Raw genomic sequence first — 20,836 nt, 5'->3', positions numbered from 1 at the left:
TTTTGCAAAAATAAGCCCAGGCAACATTTCCACTAAGAGCATATCATCTATTTGGAGAGACAGGATAAAACATACATTCAAAAAGAGATGAACAAGAATATATAGCACTATCTGATAAGTATCGAATGAGTGATCCTGGCAGTAAATTATTAGGAAAGTAAAAACTACCCTAGTTTGGGAACCATAAAAAGATTTATAGAATTGAATTTTAGAATGTCGAATGTCGTATCTCCATTCAAGGGCTACGCCATTTGGAATATTTGACTGTTACTTTTTCAGCAAAGAGAGATTATTCATCATTATTTCTTTGAGCATCTTCGCCTCCTATGAGAAATATCTGAGAATTTGTCATTTGTTTGAGGGGGGCATTAATAGCTTTAAATTTGTCTTAATGGCACCTGAAGGTAGAATGCGGAGGAAATCAGTGTTATGACAGGGCAGTGCAAAAGGTAAAGAAAACGAGGGAAAAAGAGAGAGAGAAAGGAGAAAGACTGATTATGTAGGGATTTCTTAGATCGAGCAAAAGACATACTTGTCCATGAAAGAGGGAACAAAAGGAGAGTGGGCCTCAGTGACACAGATGTTTCATTCAGTGATATGCCACCTCTCGGTTATCTTCCAGCAAAGAGTGTCTGGCTGCTAACTCGAGGAAGCTTTGCCGGGACCCTGATGTGTCCCTTCCCTTTGTGTTTGTATTCCCTGTCTTACTGAGCTTTTCTGGGATGGAGTTCCAAAGTTAAATGACTTTGCATTCTTGTAGCTTTGCTCTCCTCATTTAAGGAGCGTTAACTATGCATAATAAAAATTGCCAAATATTAGTGTAAAATATTTTATTATAGAGGAAATGTTAAAATTAGTTTCTTCCATCTCTTTACAGAAAAGTGGGAGAAAGAGGCAGTATCTTCCTGTTCATACCAAAATTTCAAGTGCTTTCTGTGACCTACTTGATTGTGTGTGTATGTGAGTGTGTACACATACATACATATATATATATATATGTGTATGTGTGTATATATATATATTTTTTTCCTTTCTCCAACAAGGTTAGATTTCTCTGCCATTGAAATGTGCAGTTGCCTTAAGTCTAACCCCAGGCTTGTTAGCAGACTTGAAGTTCTTTTCTGCTGAATGGCCTTCACCCATCCTCCTAAATAGAAAGTGTGTTGTAAACTCAAATATTCCCCTATAAGCATAATGTCATTTGAACTCCAGCCTGCCCTTCTTCAAAGTTCCTTGGACTCTGGAGCCATTTCCCGATTATCCTCCCTCGGTGTAAAGGGACACGTAGAACTTTCTCGGGGGTAAAACATAGAGGAGGCAACTGTAATTCACAGACTCTCCCACGACGACATCTGATGGACTTTTCCTGCTCTTCCCTAGAAAAGGACGAAAGGCACCCATGGACGGGGTTTCTCTCGTCTCCCTTTATTTGTTTTTTTTTTCTACTTTTTTAATTAGTTGGTTGCTGAAGTTTGGTTCTGTTTCAATCCTTCAGCCTCATCGCCTGCTCCGACGTTGTGCTCTAAATAAAATGGTCCGCTGGCACTGCAGTATTTAGTGTTTCTGTTCATTGAGGTTTCTGTTGCAGAACCATATTTTAGACAGAATGTATTAGTTATGCTTACAAGAAAGTATTATACCTACATTAGCCATGGTTTACTAAGTTAATGAACTGTGGAGACAAAGAATCATTGCCGTCAAGTTGCAGAGTCGTCTGGTGCCCTGCCTTGGTCTGTCGTGTTTTTCCGAACTTACTTTAAGGTTGTCTCTGTCACTCTGACCCTGCCCCACATTTGCGGTCATCCCGTTTTTTTTTTTTTTTTTTCTTTCTTTCTTCTTTTTTTGGGGGGGGGGGGCTTCTTGATTGGAGAACAATTTCTGATCCACTCGATCGCTCCACAGCTTTCTTTGAGGATGAATGCTACCAAAACTACTCTGTGATTCCCCAGGGCCACAATGTTAATTCTCTACAAGGCAGACAGACGATGCCCTTGGAAATGTGAGCTTTGGTAATGCCGGGTGCATGGAGGCCTGTAGGGAGGCGTTAACGTTTTCTCGGATGCAAGATCTGTTAGCAGGGGCGTTTAAAATACAAAACATCACGGATTTCACTGATGCCCGGCAGTCGTGAGATCCATTTTTCTTGGTGGCAGAGGCTGAGGGGGAGAGAGGCACTTTTTCGGGTCTTGACATGAATTTCATTTTCTTCTTTGTCACCGTTGTCTGAAATCCCCCAGAAGTAAGGGCCACGTATCCTGCAATTTAACAGCATTATCTCCGTCTCTTGTCTCTCTCCCCACCCCCACCCCCTCCTCCTTGTTGTTGTTGTTTTTCCCTTTTTACCTTCAGGCCTAACTCCACCCACAACTCCTCCTCATAAAGCCAACCAAGATAATCCTTTCAGGACTTCTCCAAAGCTGAAGTCCTCTTGCAAGACAGTGGTACCTCCGCCCTCGAAGAAGCCCCGGAACAGTGAGCCTTCTGGCGCCCAAGGCAATAACTCCACCAAGAAAGGGCCGGAGCAGTCGGAGTTGTACGCGCAGCTCAGCAAGACCTCCGTGCTCACCAGTGGACACGAGGAAAGGAAGGCCAAGCGGCCCAGTCTACGGCTGTTTGGTGACCATGACTATTGTCAGTCAATTAATTCCAAAACGGAAATACTCATTAATCTATCACAGGAGCTCCAAGACTCTAGACCACTAGGATATAAAGATGCCTCCTCCGACTGGCAGGGGCAGGTCTGTTCTTCCACGGATTCAGACCAGGGCTTCCTGACAGAGACTTCGGAGGCGGGCAAGCAGGTCTCTCCTTGCAGCACCAGAAAACAGCTCCAAGACCAGGAAATCCGAGCCGAGCTGAACAAGCACTTCGGTCATCCCAGTCAAGCTGTTTTTGACGACGAAGCAGACAAGACCAGTGAACTGAGGGACAGTGATTTCAGTAATGAACAATTCTCCAAACTACCTATGTTTATAAATTCAGGACTAGCCATGGATGGCCTGTTTGATGACAGCGAAGATGAAAGTGATAAACTGAACTACCCTTGGGATGGCACGCAATCCTATTCATTGTTCGATGTGTCGCCTTCTTGCTCTTCTTTTAACTCTCCATGTAGAGATTCCGTGTCACCACCCAAATCCTTATTTGCTCAAAGACCCCAAAGGATGCGCTCTCGTTCAAGGTCCTTTTCTCGACACAGGTCGTGCTCCCGATCACCATATTCCAGGTCAAGATCAAGGTCCCCAGGCAGTAGATCCTCTTCAAGGTAAACCTTGCCAACGCCCACCCAAAGTGTGCGGTCCAAAAAAAGCTTTCAAAACTCACAGACAGTCCCAGCCCCTCTCGCCAGGCAACTCCCAACACCTCCGGAGCTAACCAGGTTGTTGTTACACAGACATGCCTCCTCATCTTCTCTGAAATCTGTCAGCCTTGAGCACAGTGCCTTGAGCCAGTCGCATCACAGAGAGCAATTTGTAAGAAACTTGCTCATCTAACTTTTTCCATTACCTGGAGAGCTGCCCTGTGCCAGGATAGTTGAGATCCATGCGAGATAAAGCTGACAGTGTACCAGACTGGTGCCCGGCATTAACATCAGTAAGAGAGCCTGGGAGAGAATACATCACTTCCAGACCTCTAAGCTGACTAGATGATCACAAACTGTCACCGGGAAATCTCACCAGTAGCTAGGAAGAAAAAGAGCTGCTTTATGTCCTCCGGTGTTTCCAGGGCATGCTCAGTTGGGCTGATACAGCAGGGTTAAGAGGCAGTTGCAAATGCCCTTTCTGTTTCTCCTCTCGCTCGCAGATCTTGCTACTACTATGAGTCAAGCCACTGCAGACACCGTGCACACCGAAATTCTCCACTGTGCGCAAGATCACGTTCCAGGTCGCCCTACAGCCGTAGGCCCAGGTAAGGACGCGGGTCGTTAACCTTCCATTCCTCCTGTTCCCCCTCCTCTAGATGACATGAGCTAGCTCACTCCCTGCCCCCTCCCCAGTTCCTGATTCATTGTGCCTGTGTAAATGGAGGCGGTTGACTTAATGATGAAGTTATGTTTCTCAGGTATGACAGCTACGAGGAATATCAGCACGAAAGGCTGAAGAGGGAAGAATACCGCAAAGAGTATGAGAAGCGGGAATCTGAGAGGGCCAGACAAAGGGAGAGGCAGAGGCAGAAGGCAATTGTAAGCAGCTTGGAGCTCCCTTTTGCTTTAAAGGAGGGTTTCTTTTCCTTCATTTCTTCTTTCTCTCTCTTTCTTCCTCTCTCCCTCCCTCCCTCCCTTTCCCTTTCTCTTCTTTTCTTTCTTCCTTTGTTGTAGATTAGAAAATAAACTAAAGCTAAGGCTTTGTTAGAATATGCAATATTCCGCAGCCTTTTGACTTTAAAACATCAGAGGGTCCCCAAGCTCTCCTGACATAGATGATGGGGAAGCAAAATGTTAAATGAGTGTATGTTCTTATTCATACTTCATATTTCTCATTCATCTGGAAACCCATGACTGTTTTCCAAAATGGAGGGAGCAGGGACTGTTTTTGGTCAAATACTGGTTCCATCTGGTCAGACGAAAAGTGTTTCAGACTGTTCTCTGCTGCATTTTTGTCAGAGTGGGAGATGAGGCCATATCCGTGTTTGGTTTCAGTTTTTGTCTCTTGGGCAGATGTTAGAATTGGATTGTCCATGAAGGGACTTGTGTTCACGTTGGATTTGAAGGAGGCAGGGGAGGAGGAGGGGCTTTAAAGTCATCATTTTGGACTTGTGCTGGGTCAGTATCTCACTGAGTAGTTGATACATCCGCATTTCTCTTGAACTGCTTTGCAATAACCCCTTCCATATTTTGGGACTACTTATGGCAGGGTATCCGTATTTCCTTGACACACAGACATTACTGGTTCTTTGGTCTAAAGCTCCAGGTTACGTTGAACTTGTTTGTTCTTTGCGGGTCAGTAGTTTTTCAGCACCCGCTTGCAAACTGGTAGTCTTTACCCCACCTCCCTCCTATTGCTTATCAACCTAGACCTCCCATGGCAGAAACCCATCACTCCACTTGTCAGTCTTGTCCATGGCAGACATTCCTAATCAATTGTGGAACTCTTCCCACTCAGCCCTCAGGGAAGCTTTAGGTCTCTCCCAACTCAGTGCTTCAGGGAGCCCTGAGTAATCAATCAGAAGTGGCACCATTTCGTTCACTTCAGCTGCCTATCTCTGCTAGCTCCTAAGAGTCATTTCAGTTAGATCAGCTTTTCACCTATCTTGCATAGAAAGTAACCAACATTTAGGGAAATGACTGCTCACTGTAAGGGTTAGATTTATATAGTGCCTCTAAGAAAACTTCCTACCATCCACAAAATCTTGAAAAACCTACATAAAAGAACTGACTAATGGAGTCAAAATCAAGCAGTAGCTGACAGTTATCAACCAGAGGGAAAAGGTGAACTGAGAGGCTTGTTGGTTGCAGGTTCTCAAGGAGAAGAAGGGAGAAGTGATTGAATACTTAGGCTAAAGGTCTAGGGTGTTTGCTGTCCTTTAATGTTGAATCTACCTAAGGCTGAATCAAAAGTCTTGTGCAAATTACAACACTTTTGCTCATTTTTCTCAACTTTCAAATGAGCTGTGATATTAAGAGCTGCCAGAGTGTCATTAGTTAACACTTAAGAAGACTAATGAAAATTAAAAATTCAATTTTTCTAATTTTGCTATATTTAATTAATAGCCTGTTCAATAATTATAATAACTCACATTTATATAATGCCATATAGTTTACAAAGCCTTTTAATATGGCACATTAGAGTTAATCTTTACAAAAGAGAATCATGTTGAGCAAGCATGTAGGAAAATAGTTATTTCAGTGTTTGCACATTCATATTTTATAAAATCCTTCATGTTTCTTCCCCAAAGTATCACATTGAAGAGAGAGATTAATAGTTTCATGATGTATTAGCTCATTTGGGCAAAATACACCACTATATCCAAAGTTGTGGATAAATATAGCTATATGGCATGTGCTTCTTTTCTTTCTTCCAAAGATAAGTCAGTGCCAGATAATCAACAAAAGTGCATAAAAGGAGGGAGGGGTCTTTTCATTAGTTGGCTCTCTCCAAGACATCAGATAATGTGATTGGTTTACATTCCATAATTGATAGCCTCATCAAATGAAACCTTGAGGTCACTATTATAGTACAAATGTCAAGTTGGCTTAAATTAAGTTATTAAAAATTAAGCATTTGTCAGAATTTTCACTTTGAGGTTTTTTTTGTTTTGTTTTGCTTTGTTTTGGAAAAGGAGATTAAAATAACACCACCACCCCCAAAAGTAGGACATAGAGATTATTTACTTTATCAACACAGTGGACTATAGTTAATAAGAGCTTAATATAAAGATTTGGGATTTACTCTTAAACTAATCCCCTCTTGGACAATGATATGTTATTTCTGCTTAACATGAGTGAAAATTCATGATCCTTTATGTGACAAATATTTGCTAAGTGCTTGGGACAAAAAATTAGGTAGGACCTGGTCCACATATCCAGAGAGGTTCAAGGTCCTCTTGTGGCAAATGTGGGAACACCTAGACCTGAGAGTGACAGAGAGCATCTGTAGAGAGGGTGAGATTATTCTGAAATCGAAAGAGAAAGAGGGGGAAGGTTTTCTACACCTGTGCTGTGCAATATGGTGGCCGCTGGGCACACAGCAAATGCAGCTAGTTGTGAATTAAGATGCGCTAATAAATGTGATTGGATTTCGAAGACTTAGCTCAAAAGAAAAGTGTAAAATTCCTCATTAGTACTTTTTATATCAATGACATTGAAACAATAATATTTTGGATATATTGAGCTAAATAAAATACATTATTAAAATTAAATTTTCTGTTTCTTTTTACTTTTTAAAATGTGCCTCCTAGAAAATTTAAAATTGTATATGCTGCATTATATTTTTATTGAACATTGCTATTCTTGGCAGAAGCTAGAGCTCGCACTAAGTCCCTGGACAAGAGCAAGGTATATTGGGAAACTGCTAGTCATTTTACCAGAATACTGGGGCACAGGAGCAACAGGAAGTGAGTCTTAGGGATCTGGCTTTCATGACCGTATGGAAGCCAGAGCCTTAAAGTGACCTACAAGTCATGATAAAGTTTGTAAAGTCTATCTTAAAGGCATAGTGGAATTACTTAATGAGTTCACCCATGGAAAGATTTTCTGATCAATTTCCTTCCTCAAGATGATCTGCTTTCTTGTGCCACAGTGCATTTGCAAAATGCATGTTTATGGACTTGGGTGCAGAGATACATGCAATGGGTTTTGACTCATTTGATTGGTTTAGCTTGAGATGTCATTCACAAAACGGCTAAAGGAAATAGAACAGTCTGCCCAAGCTGGTTGGGTAGGTGATTTCCTTTCATATTTTTGAGACATCCTTGAATTACTGAACAAGTAGCAAATTAATGTTTGGAATATCTAGGGTATGGTGCTGGTTATCTATTAATTCAGATCAGTCATATAATGAGAGGACAAGCAAAGGAGAAGCTCGAAAAGGAAATGAAAAACAATGTTAAAATCATCTAATAATTGATATTTTACAAAATTAGTCTTTGCTACCTTTGTCTTGTGGTATATATTTCTGTCATTTTGTGTTCCCTGGGGAGATGATTTAGGAAGTCTTTATACTTTTTCATTGCTTATGCATCTAAAAGTCTTTATCCAGACTGCCCCAAATCTGAGAGTTAAGAAAAGGCTGATAATTAGTAGTTACTGACATAGAATCCTATATTGTGGTTGACCATTGCCATTGTTTTGGTTGCTCCTTTCCTCCATTTTCCACCAAAATCTTTTCTCAAGAACCACTTCACCCTCCACCTTCCTTAGCCTCCTAGGCTTACAGTCATTCAGGTTAATCAGAACTCTGCAAGCCAGAGTTTGGTACTTAATGTCTAAACTGTCACTGCTCTCATTTCTTGTGGAGTTCTAAGTCCAGCTCCATTTGCAGTCGGTACAATTTCCTGCCAGAAAACATGATAATGGGATGTTAATTTAAAGGGCAAATCTACACATTAGGATATGGCTCAGTGCTCGAAACCCAAACCGAGTGTGCCTGGGCAATGACAGTACCACTTCATTTCTCTCTTCCCTTCGTCAGTCTGCAGCCCAGGAGCCAGGAACAGCGCTTCATCACGGATAATTATCAGCTCCTTCCAAATGAAAAAAAAAATGTAATTTTTCATAGTTGTTATTTTTGGAGAAAATAGTTCTCTATCCAAACCTCTTTCAAGAGATACTTCCTGTGGATTAGAATATGTGTTCTATAATTAATTGAAGCTCACTATTTTGAAATTATCAATTTTATTGGAAGTTGTCCCAAAGTTTCTGCTTTTCAGTGTGTTTCCTTGCATTTAGCCCTAGTAGACTAGCCTGGATTTATTCACACTGATCCAACCTTAGACTCTAAGGAAGAGTATTCTTGGGTCATACTTGGAGGCAAGTACCTTTGGAAACCTGATGCGGTCATTTTGTTTCTCCCCTAATAGTGCCCCCTAGTATTAGACACTTACTGAATGCCTGCAGAATTAGATAGTGTAATCAATACTAAGAGAAAGAGAGAAAAAAACCCCACATTTTTTTTTGACATTTTGTCAAGGTTTTGGTTTTTCTTTCTGTCCATACGTGCCTTTTTACAACCATCTCCCCCTCTCATTTTATCTTTTAGATGGAGGACCTCACTATACCATTCAGCCTTAAATGACAGATTTTCTCCATTCATCTCACATATAGTATTTGGGATTTCTTTGGAATTTCTGAGGAAGTCGGGTTGGTAGCTAATCTGGAAATGAATATAAATCTTTCATGGCTGAAGTTGACATGCAGTTTCCTTAGTATACGAGAAAGAATTTTTACATTATCCTGAGTTGGAAATGGAGAGTAAAAGTTCTGAGAACCAAAATCGAAATTACAGCAGGCTGCTCCTTGTTGTTACCTAGCATTGCAGAGCATTTTAGTGAGGTCACCCTTACAGAAGCATCAAGCACACTACTTGGCATATATTAGAATTCAATAAATGTTAATCTCCCTATGAAATTCCCTTTCTCTTAGTCAAATCCCTTTTACCAAGACTAGCTTATTAGTTGATGAGAAACAGCCATTGTATGTTTTCCCCAGCTAACTGGGAGGCTCTGTTCTCTTTTTGATAAAGATTTTGATAATGCAAAGTCAGTTAATTTCAGTTCATATTTTTCTTTATTTATCCCTCTGTATTTTGATGTAATGCTGATTTACTATACCTGTTAATGCAATATAAATCTTCGATTTTGTTATCCACCCCATCAGCAAACTAGCTTCTGTGAAAATTGAAGCTAAAAGATGTTTGATGAATGTTCCATCCTCCTCAATAGTGAAAACTGGTCTGAAAATCATTTTTCAAGGAGCTTTTTCCAAAGGTTTAGAGTTCCTCCAAGCCTTTAAGAAGTTGAAAATGTTATTAAGCATTTTGATTTCTTTTCCTTTCATCTCCTGTTTAGAAATTAATGTCTTGAAAAATTGGCTGCAAATGTTAAGGTTTTTTTAAAGATATGGAATCTATTCATCTGTCTAATAAAACCGCAACATGTTAAAAATAATCGGTTCTTTGCTAGACATTTTGGCCAATCTTTGAAAGATTTTTGTCTTTGCTTTTAGACCTTCAGATGCCTTTTAGTTTCATTTTTAGCACTAGGAAAACCAAGCACTCTAATCATTTTCTAAAATGAGAATTTCAGCGTGTATTCAATCTCTGATCTTTGTAAGGAAGCAAGACGTGGTTCCATTCCTGTGTTTCATAAAAGGAGATGATAGACAAATAGGTAGTTTATGTGATTGTGCACCAGCCCTTGGGGTTTCTGTTTTTCCCATCTAGATTGTGTCTTCTTTTTACTGCAGAATGTATCAGTATCCGAAAAGGTCCTCTGGTTTATCTTCTTTGTAGGATCATTGTTGCATACAGTTTTGTATAAAGAAGCAATTCAGAGACTGTCCCAATATGTCTGCATATGGACGTGCATATGGTCGATTTTAGCTTTAACTTCAAATTTCCTTGAATACGTAGGCTGTGTGTATTCCCATAATGGTAGTTGAGCAATTTCTTTGTGATGGTTCAATTTCTTTCTCTCTCTTCTGCATTCCCCCCTCCTTTTACTTTATACAGTAGTAACCTTCCTAAAAAGGCCCGTTTAAAAAAAAAAAGGTAAAAAACCATAACACCCATGCAAGCAGGCGCCAGAAAGTTTAGATAATGTCCCATCCCATTTCGCTGTTTGGCTAGAGCTGGCTGCGTAAATAGAATGGAACGTGGTGTTATGACTCCCTTACAACACTGTATAACACTGCCCCAGGATGAGCTCGCCATCCCTTTATACTTAATGATCTCCAGGATGTGCTGGGTGCTCTGGAACAATGCAATTCCAGCCTTCAGTTGAGACGACATACAATCTACATGGAAGTGAACCAGGCAGTCGACTCTGTTGGCTTTACTTCACCAGGTCAATTATTTAGGCCTGATGCCTGTTGTCAGAGGAATTGTGTTTTATTGAGTGTCTCCGTGGAGCCCCACCTCTGATTTTCAGAAGGCATTTCAAGAGTGAGAGCTCTGCAGACATGTAGTTACTCCATTCTTCTTCCACTTAAACCTATAAAACAAATCATAGAAATCTTTGTCAATTCAGTCAGCTGAGCTACCTGGACAGGCTTTTCCCTGTGATTAAGCAGCAAAGCTGGCTTTCATTCTCCATTGTCTTAGAGAGTCTCGGAGAGTAAGGATTACATGTAGGCATAAGGGTGAGACTTAAAGATGATCAATTGATTGGTGATTGATCGAGTTTTCAACAGATATTCATTGAGACTCTGGTATGTTTCAAGTACTCTTAAAATACAGTAGTCGAGAGGACAGATGTGCTTTTTGCTTTCAGGAATCTTTCACTGTAGAGGGAGAGATGGACATAAACAATGAATTAACTATTAACTATTTAATTTAATTACAATTGGGCAGAGAACTATAAAGGAGAAATCATGTACTGTAAGAACAACTAATAGGAAGACTTATCTCATCTCAAGTCTCAGAAGGAAATGATTTTTGTGTTCAATGTAATTTTAGACAGTACATGCATGTTGGTGAAGGAGAGGGAGAGGCAGTGTGGGGAGGATCTTACAAGGAACAAGGGGACAGCTGGCGTGAAGGCCTTGGAAAAGAAAAGGAGCTGAGTATATATGAGGGACCGATAGGAGCTCAATGTGACTGGAAAATAAAGGGAGAATGGGAAGTGGGAGGAGAAGACCATGGTGAAGACAGGTCCAGACCATGCAGGGCTTGGTGAGTCCTGTTAATGATTAAGGAATTTCCTTAAAGTTATATGAGGCCACTGATATGTTTTAGACAGTAATTGACATGATCAGATTCCTGTTTCCTTAGCAAAGATTATTCAGATTGAAGTGAAGGAATAGATTAGAGAAGGGCAAATATAGACAGAGGATCCAAGTTGAGAGGCCTGCTTGTCCAGAAAGAGATGCTGGCAGCGTGGTTTAGGGGCGATGTAAGAGAAAAAGATATGTAGGAGGTAAAATTCAATAGGGCCTAACAAGTGATTGGATGTCTAGAGGGGACTAAGAGGGAAGAATGGAAGAGGCATTCAGGTTTTTGTCCTGAATACCCGACTGGATGGCACTAATTTCGCTGACACAAGAACATTGGAGAAAGACCCATGGGGGAGAGGGGGGGACTGGAGAGCTAGGTTTGGGGAATGTTGGTCTAGTTTGAAGTGCTCAGAGGACATCCAGACTGAGATGTCAAGTAGACAGTTGGCGATTGGAGTCTGAAGCTCAGAACTTCTCTGATGAAAACAGAAATAGGAGCATTGCGTACAGTAAGAGAAGATGAGGCACGATGATCAGATCACCTAGGAGAGTATAAAATAGAGTAAAAAGCTCTATTAATTGCTTAGTTATACTTCACAAGTGCTTACTGAATTCTCTTCGCTGGGCCCTTTGCTAAACATTGGGGATATGAAAAGGAAAGAGTTCTGGGAAATAACATAGAGCGTCTCTTTGCCATAAGCCTAAATTACTCTTTATATCACCCACGTCAGGATACTCTCAGTACATCCAGAGAAAACTCTTGGGCAAATCTATGCCTTAGTTCTGTGTTTCCTAGTCTCTGCTCCCACCTCCTGAAACCTCTGCAACCCTAAGCTCACTTCATTCTTGTTTGTTCTTAGTAGGTGTAGAGATGAGTTGGTAAGCTCAGTCCTTATATTAAATCCTTGTGTTCTTGAAAAACCTTTCCTTGGTTTTGAGAGACATCATCTCCTTTGGACTTGTCTTCTTAGAACAACCGATAGAGGACTGCTTCTTGTTACCAAGAAAGGTTTTTTTACTGTTTTGTGAAAAAGGAGTCCCCCCTTGGGCTATAAGATATTATTTCCATATTTTGTAGGTTATAAATTGCTGAAGACTTTCAGATTATGATGATATTGACTCCATTTGTGAAAATTAGGCCACACCCTTCTAGTCTGTTCCTAAAATAAGATTCACTGGCAAAGTGAAATTTATAGCCTCTTTTATAGCTCTGATTCTTCAGAGACCCGTGGCTTAAAATAGCCTACGTTTTAAGACTGTATTTTTCAAATTATTGTCTTTGGACCACCTGCATTGGAATCACTAGGGTGTGCTTATTAAAAATGAAGATCATTGAATTGTCTTTTCCAATTTTTTTTTAATACTGCCAGGATAAACCCCAATAATTTGCATTTTTAATAAGGACTCCAGGTGATTTTTATTTATACTAGAGTTTAGAATTGTTGATTGAGGAATGTCAAAATTTGTACATCTCACTATGAGAATCCTGAGTAAAACGAGAAGTTAAGCAGTTTTGTGAGATGGGTCAGTGTCTTACCAATTTGGAAGATTAAGAATCAAGTCCCAAGGGTTACAGTACTTAACAGGGATCCTTCAGCTGTCCAGTGATAAACAGATCACATTTCCCCTATTTCTTTTGGAATAAATCAAAGCTCAGGAGAGGAAAGTGCAGAGCTGGGGAGCAAAAGCAGAAGAGAGTGAGCATCAGAGTGGGGCACATGGAAGGAAGAGTGAATGCAGAACAGGGAGAAATGGATGCTAAACCATGGGTCATGTGTCATCTTTTCATTCAGTTTTAGTGGATGTTTTGCTTTAACCGGCATGCTTGGTGGGTTCTTGGTATGCATGATTGTCCATTTAGGTATGTTGGTAGAGGTGCACCTTCCTTCCTATCTCCAGAACTGGCAAAAGTCTCTCTTTACTCCCACCCCCTCCCCAGGAAGAACGCCGTGTGATTTATGTGGGTAAAATCAGACCTGACACGACACGGACGGAACTGAGGGACCGTTTTGAAGTTTTTGGTGAAATTGAGGAGTGCACAGTAAATCTGAGGGATGATGGGTAAGAATCTTCAAGATTATTTCTTGTTTAGAAACTGACATATGTAAAAAATTATAGCCATAAGATTGCTAGGATGGGAATGCTTTGACAGATGACATGTTGAGTTCAGAACCTTATTTATTTTCTTTTATCCCTATTTATTAATCTTTCTAGTTGAGATTTCCTGTCCCAGAAATACGTATTTAGCTGCTTGACAGGACAATCACACTGATAAATGGATGCAGTGGTTCAGACATTGGCACCGGCGAAGTCTTCCAAAGTAGGAAGGGTTACAGGCATATATGTTAATGCTTCCTCACGAGCTTTGAACGTCTCCTCTTTGTCCATTGCAGAGACAGCTATGGTTTCATTACCTACCGTTATACCTGTGATGCTTTTGCTGCTCTTGAAAATGGATACACTTTGCGCAGGTCGAATGAAACTGACTTCGAGCTGTACTTTTGTGGACGCAAGCAATTTTTCAAGTCTAACTATGCAGACCTAGGTATGGATTTTATTGTATGTGGAATGAGGAATCCATAATGGAGGGCTCAAAATGGAAGCAGACGTAAATCGTGGGCATATTGGGTTGGACCATCACTTTATTTTGCTGGAGGGAATGTTTGAATACCGATTTTATCTTATTTTTAATTTTTTAAAGGTATAAGTCAGTTTCAGAAGCAAAGGGCTCGGGTTTTGGCAGCAAAAAGCAGAAGTAAATTCTTTGTACTGTCTTCCCAAATGCTGAAAGTTTGCACAGTTTTTGTGTGTGTGTGTGTGTGTGTGTGTGTGTGTCTTTGCATGGGTTTGCAATGTGCTGTTGCTTTCTGTGCCTGCCCTGAATCCTTCTGTATAAACCTTAGCATTAGCATAATTGTCTTATGGAACAGAATATGCAAAATGATATTTATTCTGGTTCTTTTTTCCTTATTATCCTACAAACTCTTAAAAATGTTAACACATTTTCTACAAATTATACCTTGAGAGAAGAAAATATAATTTTATATGCTAAATCACACTATACTTTCTTTAAAAAAAAAAAAAAAGAGAGAGAGAAAAAACCTATTTTTTCCCAGTGTTTTCATATGCTAGGCACCATGCCAGGGGCTCTGCAAACATTTTTTTTAAATTTAGTTACCAGAACAATCCTGGGAGGTGGTTGTTATTATTATTATCTTCCTTTTATAGATAAGGAAACCAAAGCATTTGTAAGTATTCCTTTTTCCTGTTCTAAAACTTATACAGATTCAAATTTGGAAAATATAAAAAATATCAGGAAAAATAGTAATATCACCTATCAGCCCATCACCTAGAGATCTGCTGTGTGATTTACAGTCCAGCGTTTTGTCTCAAGATGTCTAATTTCTTCTGGTTGAGGTCACATAATTTCAATCTATCAATTCTTAAATTTAGCTCTTCTCAATTCATATTATGTAAGTTCATTTTCTACCATATTTGTGGGATTGAAAATAATTTATTAACTTATTTTAATGGTTGCACAGTATTATGTTAGGCGAATACCGTTACATTTAATCATTCCATTATAGCTAAACATTTATTCAGTTTTCAATTTTTTGGCATTATAAATAATGCCAAAATGGACATCTTAATTTTCTTCCCAATTTTAATTTGGTCCCTTTGCATTCCATTCCCTATTTAATGCACATATTCTAAGCCTTTAAATCCTTTGATGAAGGAATGAAGGAAAGGAAATTGGCAAATGTCTTGTGCACCTGATATAATTAATTTAAATCAATTTATAATAATCACATAAAATTAACATATAAATCTATTCCTCAGCATTACTATATATCTGTCTGCACTTGCTTTGGCTTGTATAAGGAAAGAAATGAATACCAAATACAGGGATTTTTTTTCTCCCCTCCGCCAAAGTGATATCTTCCTAAAGTAATTGATATAGGTGGTGTGCATTGTTCACGGGGAATATGCTATAATTCACTTCACAAGCTAAATAGATAGTATGAAGCAGGGGGAGGCAGCTGACTGTCAGAGAGATAGAGGCCTAGGGATGAAAATATAAAAGGTGGCAAGTCATTTGTTCAAATGTTAGCTGATAAAAACAGTCAAGACGGATTGAAGTCTTAAGTTGATTTGACTTATTTTCTTCCGTGATGAAGGCCAGGGTGTTTCCAGTCTTTCAAAATATCTAGAGTTTAAAATAAGCTACCTAGAGGGGCCTTCAAATCACGATTCATCACTGGGAGAGGGAGGATTGGATGGTATTGCCAAATTGAACCAGAGCCTCCCTGAAATATTTCTGAGAAGAATGCTTCCCCTCTTGTTATCTTTCTGCCTCGCCAGCAGCAATAGAAACTTCGCCGTTGCTAAGCCGGTTCTGTATTTTCTGAAAAGTATGTTTGATGTGTATTGTACTAGCATGGGTTTTTCCAATTCCCTCAAGCCCTACAATTTCACGAAGGGTAGTCGATCTGAGCACAGGCATGGTGTAGTGGAAAGAGCCCTGGCTTTGGAATCTTACAGACCTGGTTTTGAAACCTGACTTAGCTTTTGACCTTGAGCAAACAATTAAGCTGTCTTTGACTCTGGTTCTTCATTTGTAAACTACCGCATAATGTTGTCGCAAAGATTAAATAAATGTTTGTGATGTGGTTGGCACAGTATCTGGCATAAAGTAGGTGCTTGATAAATAGTAACTATGATTATAATTTTAAAAAATGATGGCAACGAGAAATTAGAAATGTCAAGTTATTTTGAAATGAAAGGATCAACATAAGGGGCCAGATCTGGAACCGAACAAGGTACATTCATGTGTGTCCCGTGTTTGTTCCCTGAAGAGTTCAAGTTAAATGCTTCAGGGGTTGGCCAGTGAATTTGGTGAACATAAGATTTTATTGGACATTCAGAGGGATTGTGAGCTCACACGTATGTGTGTTGAGAGTTAGTAAAAATGACGAGATATTGATTAATTTTACCAAGAGTAAAGTGAACTGTCATTTTAGCTAGATTGATTTAATTGACCTTTTTTATGTTTTGCTCCCCAAATTAAGTGAGCTTACACATCCTTCTACTATTGGGGCCACCCAATGACTACCACAACGCTATTAGTTCAAAATGTGATGATTCCAAGTTAATATTATGATCAGTTTTATAAGTGAGACTCAGGGTGAAAGGGACAATCAAGGTTACCTAGGTAAAGCCAGGATGTAAGCCTGGTTTTTATGAATCTGTAATCTGTGAGTCTATCTGTTTACTGTCCTATAAACAGATGGATCTTTCTCAAAGACCTCAATGAAAAATCTTTAAGATGAAATATAGAAATTAGAATAGGACTATAGGACCAGAAGAGAAGGATAGGATCAGTATTAAGAATATGATCATGTATTTATCAGGAATTAGTTATGGTGCAGAACTTATACTTAAACATACAAGAAAAATGAAATAAGTAACATTCATCACAAAGTCTTTACTAACTCAAAATATGTATTACATTATCAGCACCTCAAATATATACATAACTTTATATATACCCTTGGCATTCATTGGTAAATCATCCCAAGATCCTAACACAAAGGTTTTTCAACCAGTTTTTTAAATGTTGGTGTTCAAGATTACTACCTTCATTCAACAAATTCTAATCTTAGTGCCTGCTTTGTGCCAACAGTTCTATAGGTGGTAAGAATACAGTTGTATTGTGATGTGTTTTTATTTATATGGCATCATTATTTATAACAATTTATTTTTAAAAAATAATTAGAGCGGCTTTTGGCTTTTTCCTGTCAAAATTCTATTATATCTTACTTACACTGCAGTATCCTTTGGTGGCATAGATGTTGTTGTCTCAGGAACTGCACGTAAGCATGTATTCATACAACAGAAAAGATGTGTGGATCTCTATTTGTGACATAATCCGCCTGTGCAAGTGATTATAGATATGTAAATACCACCTATCATATTCCATACTGAAGAAATTCTTGAGATCCACTGTTTCCATTTATTTATTTATTTATTGCTAATAAAAATATGGAAACACTGAAATTCTGGATTCGATATAGAGTAACCCAAAGTTAAGACATTTTGAATATTCTCAAAATGTCCTTCGAGGAAGGATCTGTATGTGTGTTCTTTTTTTCTTTTTTTTTTTTTTTAAGATTTTATTTATTTATTTGAGAGAGAGAGAGCATGAGTGCAGGGAGGGACAGAGGGAGAAGCAGACTCCCTGCTGAGGAGGGAGCCCGATGCTGGGCCCAATCCGGGATCCAGCACTCCGGGATCATGACCTGAGCCGAAGGCAGATGCTTAACCGACTGAGCCACCCAGGAACCCTTGTATGTGTGTTCTTGATGTTTCTGTGCTGACCTTCATGCCACACAGACTCTGGCCATCAGGAGGCTCTTGTAACTTTGTTTACAATGCAAGTGGAATTCTGGTTTCAGGTTAATCTCAAGCAATGAGCAGGACTTGGCATGTGCGTGTCTGTGTGTCTACAAAAAAAGACTTTGACTGGAATGACAGCTGCTCATGAGGCTTTAGTGATACAAGCCAACTGCTCATTTAGGCTATCTCTGAAGGGAAGGTTGGGAGCTGGTGTAATTTAAGAATTGACTGTGTGAGATATTAATGAGGAAAGATTGGCCATTTTTGTCCTGTCTTTTATGTCTGAGCCCCACTGTACCTGCTGCTCTTACCTGGAAAAACTTGGACGGCAAAAAGTCAGTAAATACAAGGGATTGTAAGAATGAAAGAAAAAAAAAAAAGTGAAGGAATTTCCTTGTCTTTAAATATAAGATGGCTAAAGTAGTTTGAAGCTAGGGCGAAAAACCAGCCTGGTGCTGGAGAGCTTGGGAGAACGTAACCTTTTCAGCCAAACAGCTTGTGAGGTCAATGAGTATGCTGCCATATTATTTAATCCTATATACTTTTCTGCCACTTTGGACATTTCTGCTTTGTAACATTCTGGATAAAACACAGAAATGTTCATCTGTTAGTAGGATTGTTAATACTTCCCAGAAAGGACTGGTTTTCCCTTCAAGTAAATGCTCTCAAGAGAATGAATTTATTTGTAAGAGGCTTTCTATTGTATTTCTAAGATGTCTTTCCTCCTTTGCAAGACCAGCAGAAATATCTGATTTTTTTAATAAATGTCACAGGAGGAATTTCAGAAATATTTAGAATCAGAATTTCATTTTATATCCGTCATTGCTGAAACATGAATATTTTGTTAAGGGGCTATGTGAAGTATGTGGAACTTCTCACAGAAGCTGACTTGGACTAGTTCAAGGAAGACCATGGTTTTATTTATACCTGTGTATTTTTCCTCTAGTACTAGTGAGGTTGACTTTGCCTTCCCTGGGCATGAAGTGTTTCCCTATACCTTCTAATTTGGGGTGAATTTTATTGCTGGGGTTATCCCAAGATACTAGAATAGATAAATGGATCATATATTCCTCATGACTGAAAGGAGAGCAGCCAGGTGGCGAGTAGGTGAAGTTCTGATGAGTCTCTCCCTCCCACTCACCTGGCTTTTATGCTCAGTGAAACCAATCCCATTGAATAGGAAAATTAGTTCCAACTTCCACTCTTACCACTTCACTTGAGCTGTTGAGGAAACTTGGGTAAATCATTTAATATGCCAGGAAGGAGGCAGGACATGGTTATTTTTAAAGTGTATTGATTGAATACATTTCTATTGATTAGAGAAGTATTAAAGTTTGTTCTGATTACCTCCAGGATTGTTTATGGCTAAAATGAGTCAAAAAGTAGTGTTATGAATGCTTACCATTTCCTACCCTCTGTAAACATATTGCCTAATCTTATACTCTCTCTTCTTTTCTCTTTGTAAACATATGTATTTTTAAATATTTATTTTTGTGCATTATATATAAATTTATAAATATAAATAATATATTTACATATAAATAATATAACAATAAAATATTGGATACATATATACCCTCTGCGAATACATATATACACATACACACACACAGACACACATATAAAATAAATATACCCACACCCAAAAAATAAATAAACAAACAAATAAATAAATAAATATACCCATAAAATCTATCAATCTATCTATCTATCAATAAAAGTTGGGTATATTTTTAGAAGTATATCAATTGGATAAGTTGTTATTGAGTCAAGTGATCTTCAATTAGACAATTGCACTAACAACGCGAGTGTGTCTAACCTTGCTTTGGTTTCTTGCAGATTCAAACTCAGATGACTTTGACCCTGCTTCCACCAAGAGCAAGTATGACTCTCTGGATTTCGATAGTTTACTGAAAGAAGCTCAGAGAAGCTTGCGCAGGTAACATGTTCCCTGGCTGAAGATGACAGAGGGATGGTGAATACCTCACGGGACAGCGCGTCCTTCCCTAACTGACTATTGCAAGTCATGCTTAGGAATTTCTCCTACTTTACACTCTCTGTATAAAAAACAAAACAAAACAACAACAATACAACAAGAACAACAACAATGGTTTACATGAACACAGCTGCTGAAGAGGCAAGAGACAGAATGGATATCCAGTAAGCACATGTTTATTCATGGGTGTCAGCTTTGCTTTCCCTGGAGTCTCTTGGTGATGGAGTGTGTGTGTGTGTGTGTGTGTGTGCGCGCGCGCGTGCGTGTGTGTATGTGCGTGCATGTGCACGCTTGATTTAGGGGAAGTATGTGTGCACAGGAGGGGACTGGGGGCACCTGACCAGAGTGTGCCAGGGCAAACCACTTCAAATGGCAGCAGTTCCATGAAGACACACTTAAAACCTAGAACTTCAAAATGTTCATATTCTATTCAAAAAGAAAAAAAAAAAGCATAAATTCAAAAGGAAAGAAAACTAACCAACCAACCACAAACCACCCTAAAATGACAGCCACTGATGTCTGGGCATCGACCTCCGTACTCTGTTTTTTAAGAAAGTGCAAAATCGACTTGAAGCAAGCTTTCTCTCATAACATAATGGTGATATGACAATCCCGAAGAAACCACAGGTTCTGTAGAACTAATATCCTTTCTCTCTTTCTCTGTCTCTCTCTCACCCTCCCTCTTTCTGTCTGTCTCCTGCGCTCTCTTCTGCTCTCTCCTGCTCTCTCCTCCTCTCCCTCACTCTCTCTTCCTTTCTCTCTCTGTCTCTCTCTCTCTCTCTCTGTCTCTCTCTTTTTCTTCTTTATATCCTCTTGCCATGGAGTCTGGGTGGGAGAGGATACTGCGGGCACCGGAATGCTAAACTTTCCTAACATTTTGAAGTTTCTGTAGTTCATCCTCTCTCCTGACACCCATGTAAATGTCCAAAATGTTGATCTTCCACTGCAAATTACAAAAGCCTTGTCAATGGTCAAGCGTGCAGCTTATTCAGTGGTTTTTTTTCTGAGGAGCAGGCACGGTGTTACATTACTCACGAGAGTTGGGTAGAACTCTCTGGTATGTGTTCAGATAGTGA

General features: G+C 39.4%; 1 protein-coding gene across 2 annotated transcripts in view; it reads left to right on the top strand.

Annotated features, from left to right (window-relative positions):
• PPARGC1A (PPARG coactivator 1 alpha) overlaps positions 1-20,192 on the top strand; it is a 96,133-nt gene extending 75,941 nt beyond the window's left edge. For both annotated transcript variants that reach the window (XM_080796109.1, XM_080796110.1), the window contains exons 8-13: positions 2,350-3,265; positions 3,805-3,909; positions 4,063-4,183; positions 13,308-13,429; positions 13,762-13,913; positions 19,604-20,192. In XM_080796109.1, the coding sequence (XP_080652235.1) occupies positions 2,350-3,265; positions 3,805-3,909; positions 4,063-4,183; positions 13,308-13,429; positions 13,762-13,913; positions 19,604-19,707 (1,520 nt within the window). In that variant the 3' untranslated portion in view covers positions 19,708-20,192. The remainder of the gene's footprint in view (positions 1-2,349; positions 3,266-3,804; positions 3,910-4,062; positions 4,184-13,307; positions 13,430-13,761; positions 13,914-19,603) is intronic.
• The last annotated feature ends 644 nt before the right edge of the window (positions 20,193-20,836 follow it).

Source organism: Martes martes (assembly GCF_963455335.1).
Source record: "Martes martes genome assembly, chromosome: 2".
Taxonomy (NCBI): Eukaryota; Metazoa; Chordata; class Mammalia; order Carnivora; family Mustelidae; genus Martes; species Martes martes.
Note: the sequence above shows the minus strand (reverse complement) of the source record. Positions and strands in the feature narration are given on the sequence as shown.